This window comes from Aegilops tauschii, chromosome 6 (assembly GCF_002575655.3).
Source record: "Aegilops tauschii subsp. strangulata cultivar AL8/78 chromosome 6, Aet v6.0, whole genome shotgun sequence".
NCBI lineage: Eukaryota > Viridiplantae > Streptophyta > Magnoliopsida > Poales > Poaceae > Aegilops > Aegilops tauschii.
The window spans coordinates 339,199,121-339,218,574 of NC_053040.3; the positions used below are offsets into that span (position 1 = coordinate 339,199,121).

At 44.8% G+C, this 19,454-nt stretch overlaps 1 protein-coding gene across 1 annotated transcript; it reads right to left on the reverse strand.

Moving 5' to 3' along the window:
* Window positions 1-1,037: 1,037 nt before the first annotated feature.
* Window positions 1,038-2,616, reverse strand: LOC109769923 (salt tolerance receptor-like cytoplasmic kinase 1). Its single transcript, XM_020328629.4, has 2 exons — window positions 2,066-2,616; window positions 1,038-1,955 (listed from the first exon to the last, which is right to left on the reverse strand). The coding sequence occupies exons 1-2, from the start codon at window positions 2,433-2,435 to the stop codon at window positions 1,264-1,266; spliced, it is 1,062 nt and encodes a 353-aa protein (XP_020184218.1). The 5' UTR covers window positions 2,436-2,616; the 3' UTR covers window positions 1,038-1,263.
* Between the last annotated feature and the right edge of the window lie 16,838 nt (window positions 2,617-19,454).

A 19,454-nucleotide genomic window follows, 5' to 3' on the forward strand; every position in this document is an offset into this window, starting at 1 on the left:
ATTTGAAAGGTCGTCTGGATTAGAAAATCGTGACCGAACAATGACTGGCCAGCCTGCCCGAATGTTGAGGAGAGTTTGAGGCGCCCGGTGCAGACGCTCTTAGCAGCGCTCCTGCTGCGAATCGTAGGGTGCAAAACACACCACGGTTCGCTTCGCTCGGTATAATTCCTCATGCTTCGAATTGTAAAATGCTACGAATACGTTCACAAACTGGACATGAAAACAAACATCAGAATTGATCTTTCGTATCGCAAAAGCAAACTGATTAGCCAAGAGTTAGTTGCACATACCCTCACATTGAACTCCTCACCAAAGTTGATGCAACGCGTACGCATTCCATCATGCGTAGCAACCAGCACTTTAAGTATGAATGCGACCTAACTCACCTCTCCACCGGGTGACTGATCGACCAGGGCGGTTTGTGAACTGTTACGCACGGCACATTTAGTACGCCTTCCCGTAGTTGTTCTCGATGGAAGGCTTCAATCGTGGATAGTAACTGTTGTTAATTCGGATCCAGGCCGTCATTAGGCTGTCGGTTAGGGTGTCCGTCAACCGCAGCAACCGATCCACGAATTTTCGTGCGATTCCTTCCCGTGACTTGGTCATTTTCGTGCCTCGGCGCTTTACACGCCTCTCCCCTTTTATAATCCACACATCCATGGCACGAGAGCCGCGCGCACACTCGTGCGCCTGCATTGCTCATTTGCTCACACTCCTGCTTGAAATCATCCAAGCAGAAAAGAGGGAGAATAATAAACTGAACCACTGTGGAGAAACAAGAAATGACTCTGCTGCCACGACGAATCAAGTGGTGACATGGCGGCAAACAGCGAGATGGATATGTGTCCATCAGATCGGCGGGGAGGAGGGGAGTGCATGCATGGACGTGCATCCAAGCCGAGTAAACAACACTTCTAACCATGGTGGATCACATGCATTCGCTAAGCGCAGCGAATGGCGCGATCCGTTGAAGATCGACTTTGATTTCCTCAGCAGTAAATTCGTCTCAAAGTACCCGGAAGGTCACATGCGTGTTTGTATTAGCTTAAGCGCGTACTCCATGTATATTATCTCAAAAACAACTGTGTGAGATCTACAGGCGGATTAGATTAATGAGCCACTACATGCCTGCAACCCCATCCATGACATCACAAAAATTGTACCGGAGTTCAACTACTAAACTGATCCTCTTTACAATAACAAAAGTGACGAAAAGTTTTCCGCCCTACCTAAGCATTTACACCCTACGTACGTACACCTTTACGAAACCACCATCATGCTGGCCGGCTTAGGTCCAACGGCGGAGATCAACGCCGACGTCTTCTCCTGGAGAACGCGCACCACGTCTGTCATGGACGGCCGGAGCCCGGAGCTGGCGTTGATGCACTGCAGCGCGAGCGCCGCCACGGTCACGGCCTCCTCGCGATCGTACGCGTCCCCCAACCTCCGGTCCACCACGTCGGCCACTTTGCCCTCGCTGACCACGGGCGCCACGGTGACCGTGAGCCGGCAACCCGTGTCTGCGCAGATGGCCTCCCGCCCGGTCACGAGCTCCAGCAGCAGCACCCCGAAGCTGTACACGTCGCTCTTCTTGGTGGCCACGCCGGAGCGGAGGAAGTGCGGGTCCACGTACCCCGGGGAGCCCATGACGTGGCGCGCCGACGCCCTGGCCGCGGCGGGGAGCACCGCGGCGGAGAAGCCGACGTGGGCGAAGCCGAAGTCGCAGAGCTTGACGTCCATGTTGGCGTCGAGCAGGACGTTGGACGCCTTGACGTCGCCGTGGATGACCGCAGGGTCCTGGCTCTCGTGGAGGTACTCCAGCGCCATCGCCACCTGGAACGCGACGGCCATCCGCCGCGCCCACGGCAGCGCCGCCCGCCTCTGGCCGCTCCGGTGGAGCCTCTCGTGCAGGTCGCCGTTGGGAGCGTACTCGAACACCAAGACGCCTTCCTCTGCACGCGGGAAAGAAACAAGATCAGCGCTCCAGCCAGAACTCGATTGCCTCGTTGGTAATGTGGATGGGTTGACCAAGAAACGAAGGCTGATCGTGGTGGGTGTGTACCTCGTTCGTCGCAGTAGCCGAGGAGGCGTACGATGTGGGGATGGCGCACGGACATGAGCACGTCGAGCTCCTGGCGGAAGACGCGGTGGAGGCGCTCGCTGCTCCGCTGCACCTTGACGGCGCCGAGGCGGGAGGAGGTGAGCGACGCCAGGTACACGGTGCTGAACCCGCCCTGGCCGATCACGCGGGACGAGAAGCCGCCGGTGACCGACTCGACCTCGGCCCACTCGAGCCGCCTCGCCCGCCCGCTCTTGCCGGACGCCGACCCGCCGCTGGGCTCGGCCGAGACGCGGGGGTCCGTCTGGCCGGCGTCACGCGTGTCGCGCTCGCCGCGGCGGAGGCAATCCAACAGCCCGCACCCGGGCAACATTGCGCGCGCCGCGGGAACACACCACACACACACCGTGCGTGCCCGAGGAGCGTCGTTGATGGAGATACCTACTGGAATACTAATCGAGAAGGCTCTCTTCCCGTCGCTGTTGTTGCAAGGTAGGAGTGCGTATTTTTCTCTCTGGCTGCGCTCGGGAGATGCCTGCGCGCGCGAGAGGGGCCGGGTCAAAGAATGGGCACTGGAGTCCGTTGTTATATACGCGAGCTGTCAGTTGAGTGGGGCTCCACTAATCATTGTGCGTAAAGAAAGGTTCGGGCTGCTTTGAGATGTGTGACGCCTCTGCCGTAGTCCTGCGTACTCCTATCGTCATACAGTACTGCATTTATCGGCATGTGTTTTTTCCAACAATAACTAAGAAAACATTCTCGAATTCCTGATTGGACTGTTGAGAGGTGCAGCGAGGCCGGGCGCATAAATTTCGACAGGTATTTCCATCTGTCAGCAGTGGGCACGCACGCACTACTACTAGATCGGATGCACGGAGCGTGACGTCCTACCGGCTAACCGGCACCAAGTGGCGAGACCTTTTCCTCGTGTAGTGTAATGGCCTGTTTCATTAACAAAACATTTCCGATGGGATCCCAGGGCAAGTGCGCTTATGGTACTGTATAAAATCCCAAACGGAGATGTCCCAGTTGTGGAGCAGACAAGAGCAACGGCCAATGGGAATTCGACTTTCAACGGACGTGCTCGCTTACTGCGCTGCAAAAGGTAAGTATGCCGTTGTGCGGCCACATGGCACTGTGAACCCACTAGCCAGATCCTATCCTACTTGTTGCCCATTACTACTAGCACTGTATGGCTGTCGACGGATTTACTGCGCACCAGAGGGCTAGCCCCTGGAGTAATGCAGATCCTGCTACTACTGTCCATAGATTTTACTTTTTCACAGTGGAGCACTCAGTACGCATTGCATCTTATCCTGCCAACGACTACTGTGTTAAAACTATACATTTCAGTTTTCAGAAACGATGGGCATACGCGTGTATGTATGAACACCGCTACACCAAGCACATGCGGGCCCGATCACGCGCTTCAGATGTTGACTAGGCAAGGCACAGATCCATTACTATGGAAGAGCTCGGAGGCTTAAGGCAAATTCCAACACACAATCACGCGTGCTGTCCGGATTTTGTCCGTTTCGATAAGGCAATGAGACGGCGTCCATTCGTTTTTTTGGATGCGTCGGCCGTGCGCCGAACGCGCAGTCGCATTTGGTTCGTCATCGTCAAATTTTATGAATTATGCACATTGTAACCAAATAAATCAAATATGGCAAATAGTTTTACAAGCAAATAGTTTCACGTCCAAATAAAAACACAATCAAATAATCAAATACCTCCACGTCCAAAAAAGAACACAATCAAATAGTTTTACAACCCAATCGAAATTGTCTTGAATAGATGAACAGTAAATAAACCGATATATCTATTGGTTGCCAATGTGAGTCCACGTGTGCTTAACCAAGTTGTCCTGCAGCAGCATATGAGTATGTCAATCACGCATTTTATAATAAAATTGGGCAAACTGTTTAAACGTTGTCGGTTCTGCTCAAGCTCAACATTTCCACCCTGAAAATCAAACCCTTGGTCGTAAATGTTGTCATCACGCTCATCCTTCATGATCATGTTGTGCATGATCACACAAACAGTCATCACCTCCCAAAACTTTTCGATGCTCCATGTCAGTGCAGTGTATCGAGCGATACCCCATCAAGATTGAAGCACACCAAAAGCATGCTCCACATCCTTCCTACCACTCTCTTGCATTTGGGAAAATCTCTGTCTCTTCCCTCCTTGCGGATTGGGTATTGTCCTCACAAAAATTGACTATGAGGATATACCATCAGCTAGGTAGTATACCTCGTTGTAATGGTGACCATTGGATATCAAAGATGACCTCTGGGTCGAAAATCCAGGTTGCCTAGCTCTGGTGGTGGCGCCACAAGTCGGCGGTACGCCTAATCAGACGTGGCGACCTGGACCTCTAGATAGTGAAAACTTGGCTAAGCTATGTGACTCATAATTAACATCACGGCACTCGAAAGAAAAATTATAATGAAAAGTAATTGCCTTAAGGTTTATTTCAGTGATGATTGCACCATATGCACCCCGTGCACTTCCGTTGATGTCAGAGACAACTTGCTGGCAATCTGAAGCCGCAACAAATTGCTGGACGCCCGGGTCCTCTGCAAGGGAGAGAGCTTCTCGGCAGGCTATTGCTTCTAGGGTGGCTGGGTCATGAACCCATTCGATAACAAGTGCCGAGCTCTCGGGGGTCGAATCCCATGTATACCACTCACGAAAAATGGGCCAACCCCAGGCCGGAGCAGGGTTTGCGCTGGTTTGCCGGAATCTAAGAAACGAAGGCGCGGCAAAACCTATTTGGCGGTGCAGGCGCCCATTAACGTGTATTTTGCAAACGGGCGCCGGCAGTGCCCCGCGCTGGGCCGGCCCATCCAAGTATTTTCCTCTGTTTCAAAAAAAAGTTCAAAAAATGCAGGCACTAGGGTTCGACCCGGCAAACTCTCTGATTCAAGCGCTACGATCAAACCACCAGGCCAACACCCCGCTTGTGCACAGATTGTTCGTTTTTCTTCTTATATTCCTTATTCAGTTCGGTTTATTCTTTTATCTTTTTTCTCATTCTTTTTTTGTTTTTGTAATGCACGGTTCTATAAATTTCGTGAACCTTTTTTTTTCAAATTTACGAAGTTTTATATAAATTCGTGAACTTTTTTTCAAATTCGATGGACTTTTTTCAATTTTGATGAACTTTTTCAAATTCGATAAACATTTTTTCAAATTCGATGAACTTTTTTCAAATACGGTGGACTTTTTTCAAATTCGATGATCTTTTTTCAAATTCAAAAACTTTTTCGATGTTTGCGAACTTTTCTTTTGAATTCATGTTTATGTGAATGCGTTTTCACGTTTATGTTTTCTTTATTCAAAGATAATTTATAATGGGTATAAGGAAAGGTCAAAGAGCCATGTTTTCCTAAAGTCATCAACTAGCTAACCTTGGCACAGTGGTTAGCTCGTTTGGCGTCGACGTGGGCGGCGGGAGTTTGAGTCCCACATCTCCTCCCTGAATGAAAATTTATCTTTTGCCTTTTTCTTTTCAGCAGGTAGCTGGGCCGGCCCACTTCGCGTCCGTGCAAGCGTCAGCGGCGCGAACCGGCGCCTACAACGCTCAATAGGAGCTCCCAGCCGTATCCCAGCGCCGCACAGTGAGAGAGTTGATGGGAGCCCACAGAAACGCGTGGGCTCCCCGCTCCGCGTAGCTGCTCGGCCCTGTTTCCTGAGTCGGGGTTTTCCCCTTTTTTAACCGGATTTATTCTGTATTATTTTCAGGGTATTTTGGTTTTGCATTTCAAGTTTTTTACTTTTAAAATTTATTTATTTTTAAATGGAATATTTTTGAATTTTGGGGAAAAATTCAAATTATTGATTATTTAAATTTTGGAATGTTTTTTGAAAGTCAAGATTTGTTTTTCTAATTCATAAATATTTTTGAAAAAGGAACAATTTTCAAATTCAAGAACATTTTATGAACGCCAGAACTTTTTCAAATCTGTGAATATTTTTGAACTTCGGGAACAAATTTTTTTTGGAACGAAAGGGGTTTCCCCCCCGCCCCAACTTTTTATTAAAGCCAAGGCAAAACCACACACACAACGTTCAGACTGTTAACAGCGCTCAGCGACAACCAGAGTAGCTGCCACAGAGAATATAGAAACAGGGTTTCGGCTACCCTATTACATCAACATTATAGTCGGAAAGTTTTATAAAGTAGGGTAAAGGAACGGGGCCAGGAATAGGACAGCACAAAGGATCAAAGCTAAAGATTAGGCATCCTATCACCAAACTCGCTCCAGGTACTCATTGATTCCAGGCAATCCTAAGCAACTCCCCTCTTTGGTGGTCCAAGAGCCTTAAACACAGGAGAAGAAGAGCACCCTGGGCCTCGGAACAGAGGATTTTCCATTGCCTGATCAGTGCCCCCAACAGATCCAAAGCACAACGTATACTTCGCCATCTTCGCCCCTGGCAAACAAAGACATTGCGCAAATGCCATAAGCTCGATAAGGCAGCAGAGGTAGTGGTATTTAAAGCTTCAATAATATTTTCTCCTCTTCCAAAAGGAAGAAAGTGATGTAAAAAAATGGGCACAGGAATGTTAAAACACTCAGCAATAAACCCCCAGATCTGCTTAGCTACAATTGAAGGAAATATGCCCTAGAGCAATAATAAAGTTGTTATTTATATTTCCTTATATCATGATAAATGTTTATTATTCATGCTAGAATTGTATTAACCGGAAACTTAGTACATGTGTGAATACATAGACAAACAGAGTGTCACTAGTATGCCTCTACTTGACTAGCTCGTTGAATCAAAGATGGTTAAGTTTCCTAGCCATAGACATTAGTTGTCATTTGATTAACGGGATCATATCATTAGAGAATGATGTGATCGACTTGACCCATTCCGTTAGCTTAGCACTTGATCGTTTAGTATGTTGCTATTGCTTTCTTCATGACTTATACATGTTCCTATGACTATGAGATTATGCAACTCCCGAAAACCGGAGGAACACTTTGTGTGCTACCAAACGTCAAAACGTAACTGGGTGATTATAAAGGTGCTCTACAGGTGTCTCCGATGGTACTTGTTGAGTTGGCATAGATCGAGATTAGGATTTGTCACTCCGATTGTCGGAGAGGTATCTCTGGGCCCTCTCGGTAATGCACATCATTATAAGCCTTGCAAACAATGCAACTAATGAGTTAGTTGTGGGATGATGTATTACGGAACGAGTAAAGAAACTTGCCGGTAACGAGATTGAACTAGGTATTGAGATACCGACGATCGAATCTCGGGCAAGTAACATACCGCTGACAAAGGGAACAACGTATGTTGTTATGCGGTTTGACCGATAAAGATCTTCGTAGAATATGTAGGAGCCAATATGAGCATCCAGGTTCCGCTATTGGTTATTGACCGGAGACGAGTCTCGGTCATGTCTACATAGTTCTCGAACCCATAGGGTCCGCATGCTTAACGTTCGGTGACGATCGATATTATGAGTTTATGTGTTTTGATGTACCGAAGGTAGTTCGGAGTCCCGGATATGATCGCGGACATGACGAGGAGTCTTGAAATGGTCGAGAGATAAAGATCGATATATTGGAAGCCTATATTTGGACATCGGAATAGTTTCGGGTGAAATCGGGATTTTACCGGAGTACCGGGAGGTTACCAGAACCCCCCGGTAAGTGTATGGGCTGATACATCTCCAAAGTATCTATAATTTTTTATTGTTCCATTCTATTATATTATCCATCTAGGATGTTTTATATGTATTTATATGCTATTTTATATGATTTTGGGACTAACCTATTAACCTAGAGCCCAGTGCCAGTTTCTGTTTTTTCCTTGTTTTTGAGTATCGCAGAAAAGGAAAACCAAACGGAGTCCAATTGACCTGAAACTTGACGGAGCTTATTTTTGGACCAGAAGAAGGCCATGGAGTAAAAGAGTTGCGCCAGAAGAGTCCCGGGTTGCCCACGAGGGTGGGAGGCGCGCCCAACCCCCTGGCCTCATGGATAGCCCGGAGACCCCCTGACTTGTTCTCGACGCCAAAACCTCTTATATATACAGAAACCCCCCAGAACATAACCTAGATCGGGAGTTCCGCCGCCGCAAGCCTCTGTAGCCACCAAAAACCAATCGGGACCCTGTTCTGGCACCCTGCCGGAGGGGGGATCCATCACCGTGACCATCTTCATCATCCCGGCGCTCTCCATGACGAGGAGGGAGTAGTTGTTGGGGAACGTAGCAATAATTCAAAATTTTCCTACGTGCCACCAAGATCAATCTAGGAGATACTAGCAACGAGAGAGAGGGAGTGCATCTTCATACCCTTGAAGATCGCTAAGCGGAAGCTTTACAAGAACGCAGTTGATGGAGTCGTACTTGCGGCGATTCAAATCGCAGAAGATCCGATCTAGCGCCGAATGGACGGCGCCTCCGCGTTCAACACACGTACAGCCCGAGGACATCTCCTCCTTCTTGATCCAGCAAGGGGAGAGGAGAAGTTGAGGGAGAACTCCAGCAGCACGACGGCGTGGTGGCAATGGAGCTCGTGGTTCTCCGGCAGAGCTTCGCTAAGCACTACGGAGGAGGAGGAGTTGGAGGAGGAGAGGGCTGCGCCAGGCAAGGGGTGCGGCTGCCCTCTCTCTCCCTCACTATATATAAGGGGAAGGGGGGTGGAGGAGGCGCCCTAGGGTTCCCTAGGGGAGGGACAGCGGCCACAGGGGAAACCCTAGATGGGTTTGGGCGCCCCCACCCCTGGGAAACTTGCCCCCCAAGCCGGGAGGGGTGGCTGCCCTAGGGGAGGCGCCCCACCTCTCCACGTTACGCGAGAGGGGTTGGGAGGGGCGCACAGCCCCTTAGTGGGCTGGTGTGCCCCCTCCCCTTGGCCCATAAGGCCCCCCAACGCTTGCCGGGGCCTCCGAAACACCTTTCGGTCACGCTGGTCGTCACCCGGTACTCCCAGAACAATTCCGGACTCCAATACCCTTCGTCCAATATATCGATCTTCACCTCCGGACCACTCCGGAGTTCCTCGTCACGTCCGGGATCTCATCCGGGACTCCGAACAACCTTCGGTAACCACATACTATTTCCCATAACAACTCTAGCGTCACCGAACCTTAAGTGTGTAGACCCTACGGGTTCGGGAACCATGCAGACATGACCGAGACACCTCTCCGGCCAATAACCAATAGCGGGATCTGGATACCCATATTGGCTCCCACATGTTCCACGACGATCTCATTGGATGAACCACGATGTCGGGGATTCAATCAATCCCGTATACAATTCCCTTTGTCTATCGGTATGTTACTTGCCCGAGATTCGATCGTCGGTATCCCAATACCTCATTCAATCTCGTTACCGGCAAGTCTCTTTACTCGTTCCGTAATGCATGATCCCGTGGCTAACTCATTAGTCACATTGAGCTCATTATGATGATGCATTACCGAGTGGGCCCAGAGATACCTCTCCGTCATACGAAGTGACAAATCCCAGTCTCGATTCGTGCCAACCCAACAGACACTTTCGGAGATACCTGTAGTGGACCTTTATAGCCACCCAGTTACGTTGTGACGTTTGGTACACCCAAAGCATTCCTACGGTATCCGGGAGTTGCACAATCTCATGGTCTAAGGAAATGATACATGACATTAGAAAAGCTCTTAGCAAACGAACTACACGATCTTGTGCTATGCTTAGGATTGGGTCTTGTCCATCACATCATTCTCCTAATGATGTGATCCCGTTATCAATGACATCCAATGTCCATGGTCAGGAAACCATAACCATCTATTGATCAACGAGCTAGTCAACTAGAGGCTTACTAGGGACATGTTGTGGTCTATGTATTCACACATGTATTACGGTTTCCAGTTAATACAATTATAGCATGAACAATAGACAATTATCATGAACAAGGAAGTATAATAATAACCATTTTATTATTGCCTCTAGGGCATATTTCCAATAGTAGTTCACCCTCGGGGCTGAGGGTATGTACCAGTAGCTATGTGTTTGATCTCTCTCTCTCTCTCTATCTCTCTCTCTCTTGATGTATCGCGAGCTTTGCTATTATAGTTGGATCTTATGATGTTTCTCCCCCTCTACTCTCTTGTAATGGATTGAGTTTTCCCTTTGAAGTTATCTTATCAGACTGAGTCTTTAAGGATTTGAGAACACTTGATGTATGTCTTGCATGTGCTTATCTGTGGTGACAATGGGATATTCACGTGATCCACTTGATATATGTTTTGGTGGTCAACTTGCGGGTTCCATAACATTGTGAACTTATGCATAGGGGTTGGCACTCGTTTTCGTCTTGACTCTCCGGTAGAAACTTTGGGGCACTCTTTGAAGTACTTTGTGTTGGATTGAATAGATGAATTTGAGATTGTGTGATGCATATCGTATAATCATACCCACGGATACTTGAGGTGGCATTGGAGTATCTAGGTGACATTAGGGTTTTGGTTGATATGTGTCTTAAGGTGTTATTCTAGTACAAACTCTTGAATAGATCGATCCGAAAGAATAACTTTGAGGTGGTTTCATACCCTACAATAATCTCTTCGTTTGTTCTCTGCTATTAGTGACTTTGGAGTGACTCTTTGTTGCATGTTGAGGGATAGTTATATGATCCAATTATGTTATTATTGTTGAGAGAACTTGCACTAGTGAAAGTATGAACCTTAGGCCTTGTTTCCTAGCATTGCAATACCGTTTACGCTCACTTTTATTACTTGTTACCTTGCTGTTTTTATATTTCCAGATTACAAAAACCTATATCTACCATCCATATTGCACTTGTATCACCATCTCTTCGCCGAACTAGTGCACCTATACAATTTACCATTGCATTGGGTGTGTTGGGGACACAAGAGACTCTTTGTTATTTGGTTGCAGGGTTGTTTGAGAGAGACCATCTTCAACCTACACCTCTCATGGATTGATAAACCTTAGGTCATCCACTTGAGGGAAATTTGATACTGTCCTACAAACCTCTGCACTTGGAGGCCCAACGTCTACAAGAAGAAGGTTGCATAGTAGACATCAAGCTCTTTTCCGGCGCCGTTGCTGGGGAGGTTAGCGCTTGAAGGTATATCTTTAGATGTTGCAATCGAATCTTTTAGTTTCTTGTTTTATCACTAGTTTAGTCTATAAAAGAAAACTACAAAAAAATGGAATTAAGGGTTCCTCATATGCTTCATCTTTTTAATGTCTTTCGTGAAAATGATGGGAAGGAAAATTGTGCTCAAGTACTAGAAGAAGAATTACATAGAATGCTTGGCATAAAATATGTGAATGATGAGCATGATTGCAATGTTGTTAGTATGAATTCTTTGAATATCCATGATGCTAATGATATGCAAAGCCACAAGCTTGGGGAAGCTATGTTTGATGAAGATGATATTTTTTGTCCCCCAAGTTTTGATGAGAAAATTTATTATGATGAAAGCATGCCTCCTATTTATGATGATTATATTGATGAAAGTGGATTTGGAGAGGTCATGACTTTATTTAGTGATGAATCCACTAATTCGGAAGAGGTTCCAATTGATTATGAGAATAAAGTTGCTATATATGATGATTATTGTGATGACATGTATGCTATAAAGAATAATTATAACCATGAAACTTTTCATCATGATTTTAGTTTTCGATTGGATTATGCTTCACATGATAGTTATTTTGTTGAGTTTACTCCCACTACTATTGATAAGAATAAATTTGCTTATGTGGAGAGTAATAAAAATTCTATGCTTGTAGATCATGAAAAGAATGCTTTATGTGATGGTTATATTGTTGAATTCATTCATGATTCTACTGAAAATTATTATAAGGGAGGAACATATGCTTGTAGGAATTGCAATAATATCAAGTTTCCTCTCTATGTGCTTAAAGTTTTGAAGTTATGCTTGTTTTGCCTTCCTATGCTAGTTGATTATTGTTCCCATAAGTTGTTTGCTCACAAAATCCCTATGCATAGGAAGTGTGTTAGACTTAAATGTGCTAGTCATATTCTTCATGATGCTCTCTTTATGTTTCAATTCTTATCTTTTATGTGGGCATCATTGTCATCATCATGCCTAGCTAGAAAGGCATTAAAGAAAAGCGCTTGTTGGGAGACAACCCAATATTTACCCTTACTGTTTTTGTGTGTCCACATGATTAATTTACTGTAGTAATCATGTTTTATAGATTTTTTTCAATATAGTGCCAAGTAGAACCTTTGGGAAGACTTGGGTGAAAGTTAATGTGATCTTGCTGTAAAAAACAGAAACTTTGCGCTCACAAGATTAGCTGTCATTTTTTACAGAAGAGTGATTTTAAGTTGATTCTTTTTGCAGAAGATTAATAGAAAAATTCCTCAGGTCCACCAATTTATTTCAGAAATTTTGGAGTTCCAGAAGTATACGTTTGATACAGATACTACAGACTATTCTGTTTTTGACAGATTCTGTTTTCTATGTGTTGTTTGCTTATTTTGATGAATCTATGAGTAGTATCGGAGGGTATGAACCATAGAGAAGTTGGAATACAGTAGATATTACACCAATATGAATTTGGAATGAGTTCACAACAGTACCTAAGTGGTGATTTATTTTCTTATACTAACAGAGCTTACAAGTTTTCTGTTAAGTTTTGTGTTGTGAAGTTTCAAGTTTTGGGTAAAGATTCGATGGACTATGGAATAAGGAGTGGAAAGAGCCTAAGCTTGGGGATTCCCAAGGAATCCCAAGTTAATATTCAAGGACAACCAAAAGCCTAAGCTTGGGGATGCCCCGGATGGCATCCCCTCTTTCGTCTTTGTTCATCGGTAACTTTACTTGGAGCTATATTTTTATTCACCACATGATATATGTTTTGCTTGGAGCGTCATTCTATTTTGTTAGTATTTGCTTGCTGTTATTTAGAATAATGTTTTGCATCTTTATTTTCAATAAAAATGTCAAGGATAGCCTTTACCATGCTTATTTTGCAAGTATACATGTTGCTGTTTCAAAACAGAAAGTTTACCGCTGTTGCAAAAATTCCCTAGAAAAGTCAGAATATGATAAAATGTTGAAACTTTTTGCATATTGAGCTCTGATAAATTTTCAAAATTTTGGTAGAATTTCATAATGTTTGGAGTTAGGGAAGTATGATGACTCTTGCATTCTTTACAGACTGTACTGTTTTGGCAGATTGCTGTTATGTTTGCATTGTTTGCATATGTTTGCTTGTTTAATGATTCTATTTGAGGATAGGAGTATTAAATATGCAGAGACATTTAGTATGCAATGTTGAATAATAATTTTTGTGATTTGCTACAGTATAGAATGATAAGGTGTTTGCATTGGTTTATACTAACTTACCTCACGAGTTCTTGTTGAGTTTGGTGTGGATGAAGCTTTCGAGATTTAGGAAACTGTGATATGAGAGGAATTAGGGAGACACAAAAGCTCAAGCTTGGGGATGCCCAAGGCACCCCAAGATAATATTTCAAGAAGTCTCAAGCATCTAAGCTTGGGGATGCCCCGGTAGGCATCCCACCTTTCTTCTTCAACAATTATCGGTTAGTATCGGTTGAGCCTAAGCTTTTGCTTCTTCACATGATGAGTGCTATCCTTGAAATGTCGTTTTATTTTGTTTTGGTTGCTGTTTGAATAAAATACGAAGATATGAAATTCTTAAATGTTAGAGAGTCTTCACATAGTTTCATAATTATTCAACTACTCATTGATCTTCACTTATATCTTTAGGAGTAGTTTGTCATTTGCTCTAGTGCTTCACTTATATCTTTTTAGAGCACGACGGTGGTTTTATTTTGAAGAAATAGATGAACTCTCATGCTTCACTTATATTATTTTGAGAGTCTTAAACAGCATGGTAATTTGCTTGGGTTATAAAATTTAGTCCTAATATGATAGGCATCCAAGAGGGATATAATAAAAACTCTCATATAAAGTGCATTGAATACTATGAGAAGTTTGATTCTTTATGATTGTTTTGAGATATGAAGATGGTGATATTAGAGTCATGCTAGTTGAGTAGTTGTGAATTTGAGAGATACTTGTGTTAAAGTTTGTGATTCTCGTAGCATGCACGTATGGTGAACCGTTATGTGATGAAGTCGGAGCATGATTTATTTATTGATTGTCTTCCTTATGAGTGGCGGTCGGGGACGAGCGATGGTCTTTTCCTACCAATCTATATCCCCCTAGGAGCATGCGCGTAGTACTTCGTTTTGATAACTAATAGATTTTTGCAATAAGTATGTGAGTTCTTTATGACTAATGTTGAGTCCATGGATTATACGCACTCTCACCCTTCCACCATTGCTAGCCTCTCTAATACCGCGCACCTTTCGCCGGTATTATAAACCCACCATTTACCTTCCTCAAAACAGCCACCACACCTAACTATTATGGCATTTCCATAGCCATTCCGAGATATATTGCCATGCAACTTTCCACCCTTTCGTTTATTATGACACGCTCCATCATTGTCATATTGCTTTGCATGATCATGTAGTTGACATCGTATTTGTGGCAAAGCCACCTTTATAATTCTTTCATACATGTCACTCTTGATTCATTGCATATCCCGGTATACCGCCGGAGGCATTCACATAGAGTCATATTTTGTTCCAAGTATTGAGTTGTAACTCATGAGTTGTAAGTAAATAAAAGTGTGATGATCTTCATTATTAGAGCATTGTCCCAGTGAGGAAAGGATGATGGAGACTATGATTCCCCCACAAGTCGGGATGAGACTCCGGACGAAAAAAAGAGAAAAAAGAGGCCATAAAAAAAGAGAAGGCCCAAAAAACAAAAAAAATGAGAGAAAAAGAGAGAAGGGGCAATGCTACTATCCTTTTACCACACTTGTGCTTCAAAGTAGCACCATGATCTTCATGATAGAGAGTCTCTTATGTTGTCACTTTCATATACTAGTTGGAATCTTTCATTATAGGACTTGGCTTGTATATTCCAATGATGGGCTTCCTCAAAATTCCCTAGGTCTTCGTGAGCAAGCGAGTTGGATGCACACCCACTTAGTTTCTTTTGTTGAGCTTTCATACACTTATAGGTCTAGTGCATCCGTTGCATGGCAATCCCTACTCACTCACATTGATATCTATTGATGGGCATCTCCATAGCCCATTGATACGCCTAGTTGATGTGAGACTATCTTCTCCTTTTTTCTTCTCCACAACCACCATTCTATTCCACCTATAGTGCTATGTCCATGGCTCACGCTCATGTATTGCGTGAAGATTGAAAAAGTTTGAGAACATCAAAAGTATGAAACAATTGCTTGGCTTGTCATCGGGGTTGTGCATGATTTAAATATTTTTTGTGATGAAGATAGAGCATAGCCAGACTATATGATTTTGTAGGGATAGCTTGCTTTGGCCATGTTATTTTGAGAAGACATGATTGCTTTGTTAGTATGCTTGAAGTATTATTGTTTTCATGTCAATATTAAACTTTTGTTTTGAATCTTATGGATCTGAATATTCTTGCCACAATAAAGAAGATTACATTGATAAATATGTTAGGTAGCATTCCAGATCAAAATTATGTTTTTATCATTTACCTACTCGAGGACAAGCAGGAATTAAGCTTGGGGATGCTGATACGTCTCCAACGTATCTATAATTTTTTATTGTTCCATGCTATTATATTATCCATCTAGGTTGATTTATATGCATTTATATGCTATTTTATATGATTTTTGGGACTAACCTATTAACCTAGAGCCGAGTGCCAGTTTCTGTTTTTTTCCTTGTTTTTGAGTATCGCAGAAAAGGAAAACCAAACGGAGTCCAATTGACCTGAAACTTGACGGAGCTTATTTTTTGGACCAGAAGAAGGCCATGGAGTAAAAGAGTTGGGCCAGAAGAGTCCCGGGCTGCCCACAAGGGTGGGAGGTGCGCCCACCCCCCTGGGCGCCCCCCTACCTCGTGGACAGCCCAGAGACCCCCCTGACTTGTTCTCAACGCCAAAACCTCTTATATATATAGAAACCCCCAGAACATAACCTAGATCGGGATTTCCGCCGCCGCAAGCCTCTGTAGCCACCAAAAACCAATTAGGACCCTGTTCCGGCACCCTGCCGGAGGGGGGATCCATCACCGGTGGCCATCTTCATCATCCCGGTGCTCTCCATGACGAGGAGGGAGTAGTTCACCCTCGGGGCTGAGGGTATGTACTAGTAGCTATGTGTTTGATCTCTCTCTCTCTCTTGTGTTCTTGAGATGGTACGATCTTGATGTATCGCGAGCTTTGCTATTATAATTGGATCTTATGATGTTTCTCCCCCTCTACTCTCTTGTAATGGATTGAGTTTTCCCCTTGAAGTTATCTTATCGGACTGAGTCTTTAAGGATTTGAGAACACTTGATGTATGTCTTGCATGTGCTTATCTGTGGTGACAATGGGATATTCACGTGATCCACTTGATGTATGTTTTGGTGGTCAACTTGCGGGTTCCATAACATTGTGAACTTATGCATAGGGGTTGGCACACGTTTTCGTCTTGACTCTCCGGTAGAAACTTTGGGGCACTCTTTGAAGTACTTTGTGTTGGATTGAATAGATGAATCTGAGATTGTGTGATGCATATCGTATAATCATACCCACGAATACTTGAGGTGACATTGGAGTATCTAGGTGACATGAGGGTTTTGGTTGATATGTCTTAAGGTGTTATTCTAGTACGAACTCTTGAATAGATCGATCCGAAAGAATAACTTTGAGGTGGTTTCATACCCTACAATAATCTCTTCGTTTGTTCTCCGCTATTAGTGACTTTGGAGTGACTCTTTGTTGCATGTTGAGGGATAGTTATATGATCCAATTATGTTATTATTGTTGAGAGAACTTGCACTAGTGAAAGTATGAACCTTAGGCCTTGTTTCCTAGCATTGCAATACCGTTTACGCTCACTTTTATTACTTGTTACCTTGTTGTTTTTATATTTTCAGATTACAAAAACCTATATCTACCATCCATATTGCACTTGTATCACCATCTCTTCGCCGAACTAGTGCACCTATACAATTTACCATTGTATTGGGTGTGTTGGGGACACAAGAGACTCTTTGTTATTTGGTTGCAGGGTTGTTTGAGAGAGACCATCTTCAACCTACGCCTCCCACGGATTGATAAACCTTAGGTCATCCACTTGAGGGAAATTTGCTACTGTCCTACAAACCGTTGCACTTGGAGGCCCAACGACGTCTACAAGAAGAAGGTTGCGTAGTAGACATCATGGGCCTCATTGGGCCATAGTGGAGAGAGAGAGAGAGGAGACCAGGGCAGGCCGCGCGCCCCCTCTCCCTCTGGTCCGAATTGGACTAGGAGGGGGGGGGGGGCGGCGCCCCCCTTTACTTCCTCCCTCTCTCCCCGTTCCTTCTCTCCTAGTCCAACTAGGGAATGGGGGGAGGGAATCCTACTCCCGGTGGGAGTAGGACTCCTCCAGGGCGCGCCATAGGAGGTCCGGCCCTCCCCCCTCCTCCACTACTTTATATATGGGGGAAGAGGGCACCCCATAGACACACAAGTTGATCAGTTGATCTTTTAGCCGTGTGCGCCCCTCCACCATAATCCACCTCGGTCATATCATAGCGCTGCTTAGGCGAAGCCCTGCGTCGGTAGCATCACCATCACCGTCATCACACCGTCGTGCTGACGGAACTCTCCCGTGAAGCTCTGCTGGATCGTGAGTTCATGGGATGTCACCGAGCTGAACGTGTGCTGAACTCGAAGGTGCCGTGCGTTCTGTACTTGGATCGGTCGGATCGTGAAGACGTATGACTACATCAACCGCGTTCTCATAACGCTTTCGCTTACGGTCTACGAGGGTACGTGGACGACACTCTCCCCTCTGTTGCTATGCATCACCATGATCTTGCGCGTGCGTAGGATTTTTTTTTGAAATTACTACGTTCCCCAACAGTGGCATCCGAGCCAGGTTTATGCGTAAATGTTATATGCACGAGTAGAACACAAGTGAGTTGTGGGCGATACAATTCATACTGCTTACCAGCATGTCATACTTTGATTCGGCGGTATTGTTGGATGAAGCGGCCCGGACCGACATTACGCGTACGCTTACGCGAGACTGGTTCTACCGACGTGCTTCGCACACAGGTGGTTGGCGGGTGTTGATACGTCTCCAACGTATCTATAATTTTTGATTGCTCCATGCTATTATATATTCTGTTTTGGATGTTTAATGGGCTTTATTATACACTTTTATATTATTTTTGGGACTAACCTATTAACCTAAGGCCCAGTGCAAATTGCTGTTTTTTTGCCTATTTCAATGTTTCGCAGAAAAAGAATATCAAACGGAGTCCAAATGGAATGAAACCTTCGGGAGCATGATTTTTGGAACAAACGTGATCCAGAGGACTTGGAGTGGACGTCAAGAAACCATCAAGGAAGCCATGAGGCAGGGGGCGCGCCTACCCCCTGGGCGCGCCCTCCACCCTCGTGGGCCCCTCGTGGCTCCACCGACCTACTTCTTCCTCCTATATATACCTACGTACCCCGAAACCATCCAGGAGCACCAGAAAACCTAATTCCACCGCCGCAACCTTTTGTACCCGTGAGATCCCATCTTGGGGCCTTTTCCGGCGCTCCGTCGGAGGGGGAATCAATCACGGAGGACTTCTCCGATGATGTGTGAGTAGTTTACCACAGACCTTCGGGTGCATAGTTATTAGCTAGATGGCTTCTTCTCTCTCTTTGGATCTCAAAACAAAGTTCTCCTCGATCTTCTTGGAGATCTATTCGATGTAACTCTTTTTGCGGTGTTTTGTCGAGATCCAATGAATTGTGGGTTTATGATCAAGATTATCTATGAACAATATTTGAATCTTCTCTGAATTCTTTTATGTAAGATTGGTTATCTTTGCAAGTCTCTTCGAATTACCAGTTTGGTTTGGCCTACTAGATTGATCTTTCTTGCAATGGGAGAAGTGCTTAGCTTTGGGTTCAATCATGCAGTGCTCGATCCCAGTGACAGTAGGGGAAACGACACGTATTGTATTGTTGCCATCGAGGATAAAAAGATGGGGTTTATATCATATTGCTTGAGTTTATCCCTCTACATCATGTCATCTTACCAAATGCGTTACTCTATTCTTATGAACTTAATACTCTAGATGCATGCTGGATAGCGATCGATGTGTGGAGTAGTAGTAGTAGATGCAGGCAGGAGTCGGTCTACTTGTCGCGGATGTGATGCCTATATACATGATCATGCCTAGATATTCTCATAATTATGCACTTTTCTATCAATTGCTCGACAGTAATTTGTTCACCCACCGTAATACTTATGCTATCTTGAGAGAAGCCACTAGTGAAACCTATGCCCCCCGGGTCTATTTTCCATCATA